The sequence below is a fragment of the Geospiza fortis genome, unplaced genomic scaffold (genome assembly GCF_000277835.1).
Source record: "Geospiza fortis unplaced genomic scaffold, GeoFor_1.0 scaffold1, whole genome shotgun sequence".
In the NCBI taxonomy this organism is placed as follows: domain Eukaryota; kingdom Metazoa; phylum Chordata; class Aves; order Passeriformes; family Thraupidae; genus Geospiza; species Geospiza fortis.
Genome location: NW_005054320.1, coordinates 5,149,582 through 5,163,184, shown reverse-complemented (window position 1 = coordinate 5,163,184; position 13,603 = coordinate 5,149,582). Strand labels below are relative to the sequence as shown.

The 13,603-nt window shown below is 44.4% G+C and overlaps 2 protein-coding genes across 4 annotated transcripts in view; one reads left to right on the top strand and one right to left on the bottom strand.

The window, feature by feature from the left end:
• B4GALT4 (beta-1,4-galactosyltransferase 4) overlaps positions 1 to 10,219 on the top strand; it is a 28,518-nt gene extending 18,299 nt beyond the window's left edge. For both annotated transcript variants that reach the window (XM_005420560.2, XM_031056671.1), the window contains 4 exons: positions 1,178 to 1,365; positions 6,550 to 6,672; positions 9,046 to 9,150; positions 9,588 to 10,219. In XM_005420560.2, coding sequence (XP_005420617.1) covers positions 1,178 to 1,365; positions 6,550 to 6,672; positions 9,046 to 9,150; positions 9,588 to 9,729 — 558 coding nt within the window. In that variant the 3' untranslated portion in view covers positions 9,730 to 10,219. The remainder of the gene's footprint in view (positions 1 to 1,177; positions 1,366 to 6,549; positions 6,673 to 9,045; positions 9,151 to 9,587) is intronic.
• A 919-nt stretch (positions 10,220 to 11,138) lies between these two features.
• LOC102034619 (beta-1,4-galactosyltransferase 3-like) overlaps positions 11,139 to 13,603 on the bottom strand; it is a 14,444-nt gene continuing 11,979 nt past the window's right edge. For both annotated transcript variants that reach the window (XM_005420559.2, XM_031056691.1), the window contains 2 exons: positions 12,679 to 12,783; positions 11,139 to 11,775 (listed from right to left, as the gene is read on the bottom strand). In XM_005420559.2, the coding sequence (XP_005420616.1) occupies positions 11,634 to 11,775; positions 12,679 to 12,783 (247 nt within the window). In that variant the 3' untranslated portion in view covers positions 11,139 to 11,633. The remainder of the gene's footprint in view (positions 11,776 to 12,678; positions 12,784 to 13,603) is intronic.

Genomic DNA, 13,603 nt, shown 5'->3' with positions numbered 1-13,603 from the left:
CCCTACAGGTCACCTTCTCTCAGCCTGGGAAGGCCAGCTTCTTTCTCATTTTCCATGGACCCTCTTTCTGTCCAGGCACCTTCTAGAAAATTTGCTAGAATTCCAAGCACTTCCTCTTGAAAACGCTTTTTTATGTTATTATTCTTTCAAGTACACAGGTTCCTTGCTTAGGAAAATGACTGTCCTGTCTGTGTCTGGGAGGGCTGGGGTTGGCCCTCTGGCTCCCAAGTGGGAACTTGAGGCAAATCCTCACTTTGTCCTCAAGAGCAGAAAGCCTTCTGCAGACTGATACAGTGTGCAGCCAGGTAAAAAATGAAAATAGCAAGATAAGCACATGTCTTGCTTCACACTGAATGTTGACATGATAAGCTTACAGAACTGCCATGTGTGTGTGGATACACTCGCACCTCAGAGGTGAAGAATTAGATTTTTGAAAAGTGAATACTAAGTAACTTACAGCAGTAACAAACGATGAAGACAAGTTAAAAGGTGAAGCTCTGTGCTAGCAGCACATCCCCTGCAACAGCATCATCAGGTTATAGGTGGGAGGTAAAAATGAAGAGACCTGCTTTTCACTCCCACTCTGCCACATGTGTGAGCTGAGGAAATACAGAGAGCTCCTTCAGCATTGCTGTCCTCCAAGCTGAGGGGACAGGCATTAATAGTTCATGGCAAGGGCTCTGACCTCTAGAGACTAATTAGCATGGGATTAATATGGGGGTTTGGTTTGGTTTTGCTTTTTTAAAAAAGAACTTCCATGAGCCTTACTGATGCAGCTGTATGGAGCACCAGTTTCTAGACTGTACTGGTACCTCTTCTGTTCTGGAGCCTGATGGTAACTCCAGGACTGGGGCAGAAGGGTGGTTGAGCCTTCACCACCCTTGTGGTGTGATGGAGCAATCACACTTGTGGTGCCCAGCTAAGCACAGGCTTTCCTGGCCCTGGCTGGGTGTGGTTGTGATGAGTGGAGACTGGAGAAACACTTTGCACCGTTGGCCACTCAGGTGCTGTGCCCAGTGTGAAAGGGCACCCTGTGCAGTCACTGCTCCCGAGGTGCTGGAAAAGGCACACAGGTGTGGTTGCAAACCATGCAATCGGAACAAGTGCCCAGGAGCAGCTCTGGTTCAAAAGCTGTGGCACCTTCTTCAGAGTTGTTTTTTCCCATTCTTTTCCACAGGCTGGCAACACCAAATTTAATCGAGCCAAACTGCTGAATGTAGGATACCTAGAGGCCCTAAAGGAAGCAAACTGGGACTGTTTCATTTTCCATGATGTGGATCTGGTGCCAGAAAATGACTTTAACATTTACATGTGTGACACACAACCAAAGCACCTTGTAGTTGGCAGGAACAATACTGGATACAGGTAGGAAACCAGGAATATGGAAAGAATACCAACAGGGAAATGCCATGTTACTGATAATGTTCCTCTTCTGGTGGAGCTGTGTGCTGGTATCTACCCTTCCTCATGACACGAGGTTTCTGGTGGTAACACTTCACCTCTCTGGAGTACAGAACTGGACAGACACCTCTGCAGTCAGCCCTGTGGTCACCTGCACAAGTGATCATTGTCATTGTTCTGGTTTCTGGAGTTGAATTAAGGGGCATTTTGAGAGGAAAGTGATGTGCCTGAGGTTGTGCAGAGACCTTCTGGCAAAGCTAGATACACGTTTGCAAGTTTCCTGATCCTGGTATTTGTGGGTGTGATCCTACTGTAACAGAACTTGCCACTTGCTTCTGCTGTTGAAGAGGTAATATCTGATACTGAGAGCTCAAGTGTGGGAATTTGCCAAGGCATAGGGCTGTCCTTTAATTATTTGACCAACAGTGTATAACACAGGATCATTCTGATTTTTAAATGAGTCCCATAAGTGCTCATGTGATATAAATAGTTCAAGGTGAAAAGTCAAGTTCAGTCAACCTCAGAGAGAAAAGGCTCCTGAGCTTGGTGAATTTAATGACTAAAAGTGTTTTCACTGAACTTGTTTCTTTCAAGATTCAGTTCATGTCACATCACTCTAAATATTGATTAGAATTGGGCTTTTCAAAAGCTGATTTCAAAGTACTTTGAAGTAAAGCTCTGCTTTGCTTCTGCATTTCCTTTGTTAAATATATGAGAAAGACGTGGGATGTGCCAATACTGACACAGAATAATATTCATGTTCCAGTCATTTAGTGAAAACTGGAACAAGTACATATGTAGTAGACTTGTGACAGGCTTTTGGAGCACTTGCAGAGCCTTGCAGAGTATTCCACTAGAATGCTGGTGGCTTGAATTTGATAATTCAACTTGAATTGATAAGTAATACTTTTTCTGTGTCGGTGCCTGTGTTTTTGCATCCATGAAGTGGGGTTAATAATGCTCTGCTTCCAAGGCATGTCTGAAGGAATTCAAATTCTGAACTCAAGAATGACACTTGAACTGAGCTGATACCACAGGTTGATACCAATCCTAGTTGGGTGACCTCAGTGTTTTGCTGCAGCTGAGGTGAGCATACTGAGACTTGTTGCCCAGATGAGGTAGAGAAAACTGAACCCATCCACGTTCTGTATTAACACAAAATGGCCTGGGCAGAAATGTGGGTTGGTTTGTGTTTTGTGGGACTTTTTTAATGTTGGTTTTGGGGCGTTTTTTAGGGGAGGTGGTGGGTTCTTTTTTTGTTTGTTTGTCTTTTTTTTGGTTTTGAGGTTTTATTAATTTCCTGGTGTGGAGTGGGGGGAATTATTTTTCTTCCAGGGCGCTATATTCTATTGTGATGCAGTGTGCAGTAATCCCAGCAGCCATGTGCCTTTGGAGATCCAGTGCCTTATCTTTAGCTACATAAACTACAACTCAGTTTTGGATTCTTTTAGACAGAAGACTAATATATTAAAGTTTTGAAGATAAGGTTGGGAAAACTCTTCTATTTTAATTAAGGTTTTTCCTTGAGACTAGCGCAACATCTTTTCCTCCTGACCATTCCTATTATATGTATTCTTCAGTCCAACTTTAAGAATTCCAAAGAAGCTGATGTTCTCTTGTCCTCAGGGAAGGGGTGGTTACAGGGGTTGTTACAGAGATGCATTTTTGCAGGTGATGTCAGCTGGGACCAAGTTATGCCTGGGCCCTGCCAGTTCTGTGCTGCCTGAGGAGGGTTGAGTGGGCAGCACTGTCCTGGTTAAAGGATCACAGAATGGATGGGGTTGAAAGGGACCTCTGGGAATCATCCAGTCCAACTCCTCTGCCAAGGCAGGGTCAGCTAGAGCAGGTGACACAAGAACTCACCCAGGTGGGTTTGGAATGTCTTCAGAGAGGGAGGGTCCACAACCTCCCTAAGCAGCCTGTTCTAGTGCTCTGCCACCCTCCATGGAAAGAAGTTCTTCCTCATGTTGAGGTGGAACTTTCTGTGCTTTAGTTTATGGCCTTGTTTTTCATCCTGTCACTGGAAACCATTCAAGGGTCTGGCAGCATCCCCTTGACACTCACTTTGCAGATGTTTATTTGCATTCATGAAATCCCCTCTCAGTCTTCTGTTCTCCAGATTAAACAGGCCTAGCTCTCACAGCCTCTTCTTATAAGAGAGATGCTCCAGACCCCTCACCATCCTTGTGGCCTCTGCTGGACCCTCTCCAGCAGTTCCTTGTCTTTCTTGAACTGTGGAGACCAGAACTGAACACAGCACTCCAGACGTGGCCTCTAGGGCTGAGCAGGGGAGGAGAATCCTCCCCTCGTCCTGCTGGCCCCACTTCTCCCAGTGCACCCCAACTCTGGCTCCTTTGGTGTCTGCCTCTGTGTGGTGGTGTTGACAGGGGTCCCAGGAAGAGGGAAGAGATGACGATCTGACTCCATGTTTCAGAAGGCTTGATTTATTATTTTATGATATATATATTATATTAAAACTATACTAAAAGAATAGAAGAAAGGATTTCATTAGAAGGCTAGCAAGGAATAGAAAAATAATGGAATGAGGATAAAATCTTGTGTCTCTCAGACAGTCTGAGACAGCTGGACTGTGATTGGCCATTAATTAGAAATAACCACATGAGACCAATCACAGATGCACCTGTTGCATTCCACAGCAGCAGATAACCACTGTTTACATTTTGTTCCTGAGGCCTCTCAGCTTCTCAGGAGAAAAAATCCTAAGGAAAGGATTTTTCATAAAATGTGTCTGTGACACCTCTGCAGTGGTGCAGGAGAATTACAGGGTGAATAAGTGAGCACTGGGGTGTGTATATGGGTGTGTGCATGGGAAGCATTCCCAAACAGTCAGGCTGCTGGAATGGGATGTGGTCTTGTTGGGGACTGTCCTGAAAGCAGGGCTAGGGAGGGCTCTGCCTGCTCTTCCTGTTTGTGGGACCACCTTGCTGTCCATTCCATTTGTTTACTGCATTCCTCTGGAGTATCCATAGCAGAAGTCTCAAGGTAGTAATGTGCAATTAAAACTTGATGGAACTTCCTCTACTGTGTGGCTTGTCTCCTCTGGGGGGGATGATAAAGGAAAGAGAACAAATCTGCTCACAAGTCAGGCCTGACCAACCTGATAGCCTTCTCTGATTTGACTGCCTTGGATGAGGGTGTAGTAGTGGATAATGTTTATCTTAGGAAGGCTTTCAGCACTGTCTCCATAATGGCCCCACTGACCAAGTGATGTAGTATGGATTGGTAAGTGGACAGTGACATGGGCTAAAACTGCCAGAACTGCTGGGCTCAAAGGGCTCTTATCAGTAGAGCAAAGTCCAGCTGGAGGCCAGTCACTGGTAGTGGTTTACAGCAGAGTTTGGTACTGGGGCTGGTACTAGTTAGTCTTCATCATAACCTGGAAGATGGGGCAGATTGCACCCTCAGCAGGTTTTCAGAGGACAGAAATCTCACAGGGCTGGTTTATGTAGCAGGGCCTTTGTCAGGCTGGAGAATGTGGCCAGTAGGAATCTGAACAGAGAAGTTCAACAAAGGGAAATGGAGTGTGTTGCACCTGGAGAGAAGTAACTCTGTGCACCAGTAGCTGCTGGAGGCCAACTGTCTGGAAAGCAGCTTTACCAGAAAGGACCTTGGGCCAGCAGTGTGCCCTTGTGACAAAGGCCAGTGGCATCTTGGGGGGGAGTTATCAGCAGGTTTTGGGGACGGGTCTGTTCCTTTCTACTCAGCACCATGGAAAAAATACCTGCAGTACTGTGCCCAGTTCTGGGACACACTGGAGCAAGTCCAGAGGAGAGCCTGAGAATTAAGGGAATGCAGCATCTGACATGTGAGGGAGGCTGAGGGTGCTGGGGCTGTTTAGCAGACAGAAGGCAGAGGGGGATCTTGGAAATGTGTATACATATCTGATGGAAGGGAGTAGAGACTCTGGAGCCAGACCCTTCTCAGTGAAAGGCAAGCGGTAATAGGCGCAAACTGAAATACAGGAAATTCCACTTAAATATATGAAAAAGTTTTTTTTTTACTGTGAGGATTGTCAAACACTGGAACAGGCTTCCCAGACAAATTGTGGAATCTCCATCCTTGGAGATGCTCAGAATCTAACTGAACGTGTTCCTCAGCAAGTTGCTCTAGCAGACCCTGCTCTGAGCAGAGGGGTTGGATTATGCGATCTCCAGGGTCCCTTTGTACACAAATTCACAATTCCTCTGTGATGTACACAATTCTTCTGTGATGCTGTGAGCAAAAATCAGCCAGGAAAAGCAGTCTTGAGGGAGGTTGTATTGAGGGTCTTGTGTTGATTTATTTTCTCCTTTGGTGTTTTTAAAATTATATTAATGGTAAGCCAGAAATAATAATAAGCACTGTCTGGCATGTCCAATGCCATAATGTGTACTTACATATAATAATTTGTTCATCTGTTTAGATTCACATACAAATGCAATCTGTAGCCATGTGCAATCACCTCTGAATGGGCTGGGGCAGGATAATAGACGCTGTGTTGTAATGTTCCCTTAAGGGCCAAGACAGAGGGCATTGTAGAAAACAGCAGAATGGCCTAAGGCGGCAAATAAACATGATATGTAAACATCTTGTAAAAGTAGATGCATTTTTCAGGATGACGAAGGTAAAAGTTAGAAATTAATCTCCTTTACAGCTGAGCTCCATTGCATTGGGTTACTAAGTAACTTGCACTGTACTTTACCTTGGAATTTTTATGGCACAGTAGCACATGTGCCCTTGCCTGTGAGCTGATTTCTTTCCAAGTTTTTCAGATTCAGCTCTAAGATAATCAATGGCTCACTGTTGTTATTGCAGAGCTTCCACTGTATTAGTGCATAGCTGTGTTGCTGTTCTATACCTTAGAGTCTCTGAAATGAAGTACCTGCTTGGCTGGCAGGGGAATTGTGTAAAAAGAGAGAAGCTTCTGAATAAGACTCTGTTCTCTCAGTTGGAGAGGTAATTTTTTCTGGCCTAAAGCAAATCACCATCTTTTTGTGAAAAGAGGAAGAGAACAGGACCAGCTTTTAAAGATCTGTGCACCCTTAACTCTGTGAAAGACAAGTCTAGATCTGGAGTTATCAGGGTAATGTTTTCATTGTTGATAGAATTTGACTTTTAATTTTTCGTTCTCTCTTCTTGTACATCTAGGTTACGGTACCGGGGATATTTTGGAGGTGTAACTGCTCTTACAAGAGATCAGTTTTCCAAAGTGAATGGATTCTCTAACAACTACTGGGGTTGGGGTGGAGAAGATGATGACCTTCGAATCAGGTAAACAATGAGGAACTAGTTTTAAGAAATTTTAAAAATTGGCCCAACTTTGCACTAAGCCTCCAAGAGCAAAACACCCCAGGGGCCTTCATTCAGAACAGCATTGAAGAGTATTGCAGTGGAGATGTGAAGTCCAAGATGCAGTTCTGTGAGCAGTCTTCTCTTTGCAAGGGTTAGGTATGTCCAATGCCTAATCCTCTTCCTCATGGCACTTTTGGCTGGGTGTGGGTTAAGTTATTTGGTTGGTCTGGTTTGGTTTTGTTTCAGACACACAGCATTTGTATTCTTGCTTGGAAATTGGTTATAATTGAAGTCTGGAGTGTGGTTTGCCAGAGATGCACAAATGTATGGAGTTCCAGTGCTTTGCTAGAATGTGGGAGTGTTTTGGTGGGACTGGGTGGTTTGCATTCATTGACTACTGGATTTACTCCAAGTAGGGCTTAGTTTGTATTTGTGTAGTGTTGGTTATAGTGAAGATAGCAAATAACTTGAATTTTAGAAAGGCTACGTATGCATGCATATGCCCTTTGCTCTTGTGAAAACTCATTTTGCAGATGTGCCTGTCAAAGTAGGAGAAACCTGTTGGCTGGAGAGGTTTAGTGGGACAAAGAAATCAACCAAACTTTTATGTTGAACTTTTGCCCTTTGCCTAGGAATAAACCTCTAACCCTGCATTGCTATTAGTAAATGGAGAAAAAACCACAAGCAAACAGCAGATAAGATCCCACAACTCCACAAGCTGTGCTGGCAGAGCCTATCGGTTTGTAACTCGGTTTATACTCTGTCATTTTTAAGTTCTTATCCTTTTCAGTTGCTTAAATATGTGAACATTTCAGGGACCTAAAATTTATATCTATCCCTGGTGATGTTATGTAAATATAGAGGGGATTAAGTGTGTTAGAAGTTAGGAACTTCCAAATAAAAAGTGTTTCTTGGTGTCAGTTCAGCAGATTGGTCAGCTCTATCTGAAGAAATCTGAAAGGTCTGCTGCAGGTATGGATTTCTGTCCCTTAACAACAACTATTTTTTCCTTCTTACTCCTGCCTAGATGCACCAACTTCTCAGTGACCTCCTGGGAGCTGACTTTTATAGTTCAGGGGGTGGCTTGGTGCCATTTTATTCTCTGGCTTCCCGTGGGTAATAGTTCTTTCAGATATTCCCTTGGGCAGCAGAGAAGCAGCGGGACAGCAGGATTTACTGTGGGTCTCTATGATGTTTGCAAGGGGTTGGAAACAAGTGATGTTTTTGTGTGGCACTTTGTAACTTTGCAGCTCTTGAGGTCTCTTGGTGGGGAAACCAAGTCCTGACCCAGTGTGTGCTCCGCAGCCGGACTTTGCTTGTGCCTTGGGCTGGGCTGGTGACCGAGTTTGCAGGAGTAGGTAATGGCAAGCTTGCTGTCTGGTGGGTTGTTGTGCAGAGATCCTTGGAGCCTTCCCGAGGGAAGTCAGCAGGTGGCAGCATCCCTTCGGTGCTCTCAGAACTCGGGGCCAGGGACTCGCATTCTGCTGATCTGCCTCTGGAACAAAGGTGATGGTCTCTTTTGAGCCCCCTCCTAAAGCATGTATCACAGAGAGATTCTTCAGATCATTTGTTGTAGTTGTTTGATAATTTAGTTCTACAAAGTCATGGAAATCTGTAAGGGGCTCAGTTTTTTCAAATCTTGGTTTCCTATTTTTCTTTCAGCTGATGAGTGACTAGCAAAGAGGTGGACTATTCCGTAATTCCCTTGTCATAAAGTTTCTTTCTTTCTGCTCTCAGGGCAAAGCTGTGCTCCACAGATACGTGTAAGGTCAGAAGCTCCAACTAAGCACCTGATGTCAGACATTTAAATCTGTGCATAGGGCTCAGTGCTTCTGGCATTGTTCTTAGAGAAATTTTCTTAATGTGAACAAATAAAAGTTTTGCAGCTGTCTGCCAGCTACTAAAAAAGAAAAGAAGCTTTTAATTTATCTTTGGAGAACTATCAAGTATAGGGGTTTTATTGCAGGGGTTGAGATGAACTTGTTGCAGAACATGTGGGAACTTGCTACAGGGCAGTGCAGAGTAGTCCAGTCAATACTGAGATAAATGTACTCTGTTGTACAATGTGTGCTTAAAGCTCTTCATCTCTACTGTAAGTAGTTACCTGCTTCTGTTCAAAAGAAAGGTGTATCTGTCAACCCCCCCCAGACCTGTTCTCTAGGAATGCAACTCTGAGCCTCATTTCTCTGGCAAAATGGGCTGTGGAAGAGATGCAGATTAGCTCTTACAACTCTCTGTATTTGCTTCCACAGCATCTACAAGAGATGAAGTCTCCAGCTGTTGGGTTTTTTTCATTAACAGCTGGTTTAGAGGTGTTGTCTTCCTCACCACACTTCTTATTGCTTCTTGCAGGGTTGAGATGCAGAAGATGAAAGTGGTGAGGCCACCTGCTGATGTGGCCAGGTACACGATGATCTTCCACAACCGTGACCATGGTAACGAGGAGAATCGAGAGAGGTGGGTCAAGAACAGGTTTCTGCCTCGCATTGTCATGGTTTGTGGCTGAGCCAGGCACCTGGGGGACAAGTTCTTTGCTCCAGGCCAAACAGGCTTCTTGTGGTACCCAGAAGCTCTGGGGGACACCCCTGTGACAACACTGTTCACAGCTGGCAGCTGTTTTCTCTACATGAAATCTTCCTAGAACTGACTGGGTGGTGTTCCCTAGAAACTTCCAAAATTACACTTACATAGGTATGATTAAAGCATGATTTCAGAGATTTGAGCCGAAGGCTTTTTCTCCCCATATGAGATTGTGTGAAAATAGGAACAACTTTGTATTTCTAGTAGGTAAAAAATAGCAGTAGCTTTGCTTCCAAATTTACTACCATTGGGAAAGAGGTCAAAACTCCTCTCCTGTGCATGTCAGTGAAGGTTTTTCTCCTCTTTGTCCTCAGGATGAAGCTTCTCCGTCAGGTCTCTAGAACATGGAAGACAGATGGGCTGAATTCCTGTTCCTATAAACTGCTCTCTGTGGAACACAACCCACTGTACATCAACATCACGGTGGACTTCAGTGTGCAGCCCAAGGTCTCATAGGGGCCAGCACCTCCCAGGTTATAGGAAATGGCAACAGATCTCCTTTGTGGCTGCTGTTAGAGCAGACGACTTCCAGCACCTGCTTGGAAGAGTCCTTCAGTAGCACAGGAGCGAGTAAAGTGCTCCTTCACAGCATCTCATTGGGTGGTTGAGAGTTTCCTTTTGTGAGGACTGGAGTTATGGACTGACCCAAGGGACAGGTCCTCGTGTTCTTCTATGCACTTTTTGCTGGGACATTAGAAAATGTGTCCTTGTTTGGGCTGGTCCAAGGACTTGAACCAAGTCCCTGAAAAAATATTTGGTTTTGCAACTCTTTCTAAAGTTATTTTGGTCTCATTAAAAGCACAATAATTCTTCAAGAACTACAAACTTGATGAGAAAAGTTAGTTTTTTCTGGCCTAAGGAAAAACTGCTTATGTGTGAGGGAAGGGCAGTAATGGTAATGGGTAAGAAGATGTTAGAAATTTCTCAATAAATGCAGTCCACTGAACTCCGGAGTGTCTTGTCCTTCATACCACAGTGTCTCCTGCTGAGGGACTGCTGCCATGTCCCGTGGCAGTGATCAGTCTCATTCTGCAGCAGGATCCTGTTACTCTCCAGGGATGGGGGGAAGGCAGTGGCCAGCTGTGTTGGAGGGGAAGAAATTCTGCTCTGCAAATTTTAATGCTTTGGGCCACACTGTTAGCAGAGTGTGACCCAGGCCATTGTCATCTGTGAGTCTTGCTTAAGAAACAGGTGAAAGGCTGTGAGTAACTAGCTGTTCCACTGTGCTGCTGGATTTGGGCAGAAGTCTTGATTAGAGCACTGGATTTACTGCATTGTATTTAACTGTCTTTACACGTTGATGTGAAGGCAGGCTCGGGAGAGCTTCTTTTAGGACATTATTCCAATTGTGGAGAAGAGTGAAACTAAACGTTTGTAAGTATAGTGGCATGGATGCAGCTTTTCAGTGATGAAGGAGTTTTTGTATCTTCAAGTAACAAGCCAAAATATCCTGTGTCACACTCTCAAAATAACTGGACCTGGCAGGCAGTGCTACAGACTGAGCTGGCAGAGAAAGTAAGTTTACAGCAAGGGCAAGGGTTTGGGCTGACTGTGTCAGTCTCACAGTCAGGTAAGTACAAATACTTTCCTGCCAGGGTCACAGCTCCACTGTTGACATGTTTGACTTTGAGGAAAAACTAGTATTTAATTTCTCACAAGTATTTTATATTGAAGACAGCTCAGTCTTCAATGATACTTAATGTCTGAGCAACAGCTGTACTAGTAGATTAATTTCCCTGCTCTGAGCAGGAGGTTAGACTAGGCGACAGCCTTAGGGTCCCACTCAGTCTGCATTACTTGCAGCTACAATGAAACAATTTCAACAGTGGTGGTTCAGGTCAGAGAAAAAAATCAGGGATTTAAACTCTGGTTTGTCTCGTTTCAGGGCAACTTTCTCTTTTATTAGACTCTTATTCAGTATTCTATAAAACTGTTAAGCCAAACACATAACTCCATTTATTTTACTCAAATTCACAAAAGATATTTATAGAACTGTAAATGGCTTCAACACCTTCTCAAAATACAACACGTCAGAGGCCAGTCTGACTGAATGGCATCTCAATTAACACTTAAGTACAAAGCAGGACAGAGCTCTCCAGCTACTGAACAAAGGTTCCAGAAAGCTTGGATTGGCTTACTGTCACAGACAGGGCTCAGGAGTCAGTTTTACAGTGACTTGGACAATTTTTACAGTAAGCCACAGACTGTTTAGTAGCTGTCATATCCTATTCCTGGAGCCTCTTCTAAAAGAAAAGTGAAAGGCAAGAGTTAATCTCAGGTGGGGCAGATGCCACAGGAAAATGGGAGAGATTGGCTGAATGCCCATGTGGCACCCAACCTCTGCTTTTGTTTTCAGTCTCTTAAGAAAATGGGGGAACATATCCAATGTCCACAGTGATCTTGGTATAAAGAGGATGCTTAGTCCTGGAAAGGAGCCTGAACTGCAATGTATTCATTCCATCAGCTTTCCATGTTTTTCTGGTGTTGTGTTGGGAAGGAGGCCTGAGGGAGGAATAAGACCTGCAGTTAGAAGAAATAAGGTGCAGAATAAAGAATCTTCCAGAGGGCAGAAAAGCCCTGAGCCAATTCTTCCCACAATACAGACTGTACAGATTACAGTGAGTTCACACTGACTATTCCAAACAAGGAGGACAACTGGGACTGGACCCTGATCAGAGAGGGAGACCAGCGAGGTGGCAGCTAGAGTCTCCAAAAACCAAGAAGCTGTCAGCAGCTTAGAGAGACCTGGGAGTGCAAGGCAGAAGTTTGCAGCCACGGTGTACATAGGCTGCTGTAGGTAGGTTTTTGACAGGGTTGTTATGGAAACCTGAGTTTTGAGATGATACAGAGAGATCTGCACTGCCGGTATGAGAAGCCTCCGCCACACTTGACCCAACACCCTCCTCCAGCTCTTCTATATAAAACAGTCTTTGATAAAGTCTCTCATAGCACCTTTCTCATGTCTTCAAACTAGAATATTGCTTTCCACTATTTTAATGGCACGTTGTAACTCCACACAGACTGAACAGCAAGCTTTTAATATTGGGAACTTGTAACACAGTGCCCCTTCAAACTGAAATCTCCTTATAAATAAGACAGGCAGTATTTTTTTCTTTAAGTTTTACTCCCTATATAATTTCATGTTTAAATCTATGTGTTAGCTTCCTAGCTGGCATCTGTCCTTCACAATAGGAAGAAAAGGCAGGAAACTAGGAGAAACCCTTCAAATGTGAAGACAGGAGCTGAATGATTCAGTTGAAACTAACTGGGGGCTGCTTTTAAATAGCCTTCCTAAAGCAGAAAAAGCATCAGGGACATGAGGCATATGTAGCCTGTGCTAGGGAAGGTGACAGCAAGAGCCAAGCTGCCCCAAGGTCCAGAGTAGCCCCCAGCCCCACCAGGTACCTCCTCCAAGGATCCAGGATCTCTGTCTCTTCATTGTAGTCCATCACTCGGTAGCGGCCAAGGTGAGGGGATGTCCGGACTATTTTCATTCCTGCCAAGTGAATCCTGTAAAACAACATACAAACCTGCTTGGGCATAGAGATGCCACTTCCAAGCTTACGGTCAGAGATGATTTTCAGTGCTAATGCAATAAAAACAAAGTGCAGAAGCAGCACAGGGCCACATGACCTTCTCTAGCAGGCTCTAGGCCAGGCTTGGGCTAGAAAGCTCCCAGCTGCAGTGCACTTTGACAGGGCACAAGGGGATTAGAGCAAGCTGGGAATGAACTACAACATACAGAGCATTCAAGAGCAGTTCCCCTGAGTCTGACAAATGAGCATTATTCCACTTCCTCCTAAGAGCAGAGCTTTTGCTGCCTAGAGGTCCACCACCTAAACTTTAAGGGAAAAGAAAAAAAATACCTCAAACTTGCAGTTTCTGAAAGGAAGCCAGTCCCGAGTTTCAAAACCAGATTAAGCCTCTCTGTTCTTTGAGAAGTGCCATTCATTCAGATGGCCTGATTAGACTGGTTCATAAAAGATTAGGGATAAATACAGGCACCAGACAAACATATGTAAACTCAGCTGCAGTACAGTTAGATAAGAGAAGAGAACTGAAGGCTCAGAATTCCAGAACAGAGCTTCTAAGCCCAGCATTTTGGTGACTTTCAAGCAACTCACAGCCCACTGCTGATAGCACCTCTGTTACTTTGCCAATAAAAAGTGCCTTCAATAGTGCTAGGGCTACCAAACCTCTGTTATCACAGGACAGCCCTTAGGCAGAGAAAATTCCTGTGAATGTAAGAATGAATGTTTGCTCAGTTGAGGTTATCTAACTGGCATGTTTGCAGCATTTGACTGTGTTCCATCGGGATCTGATACAGCAG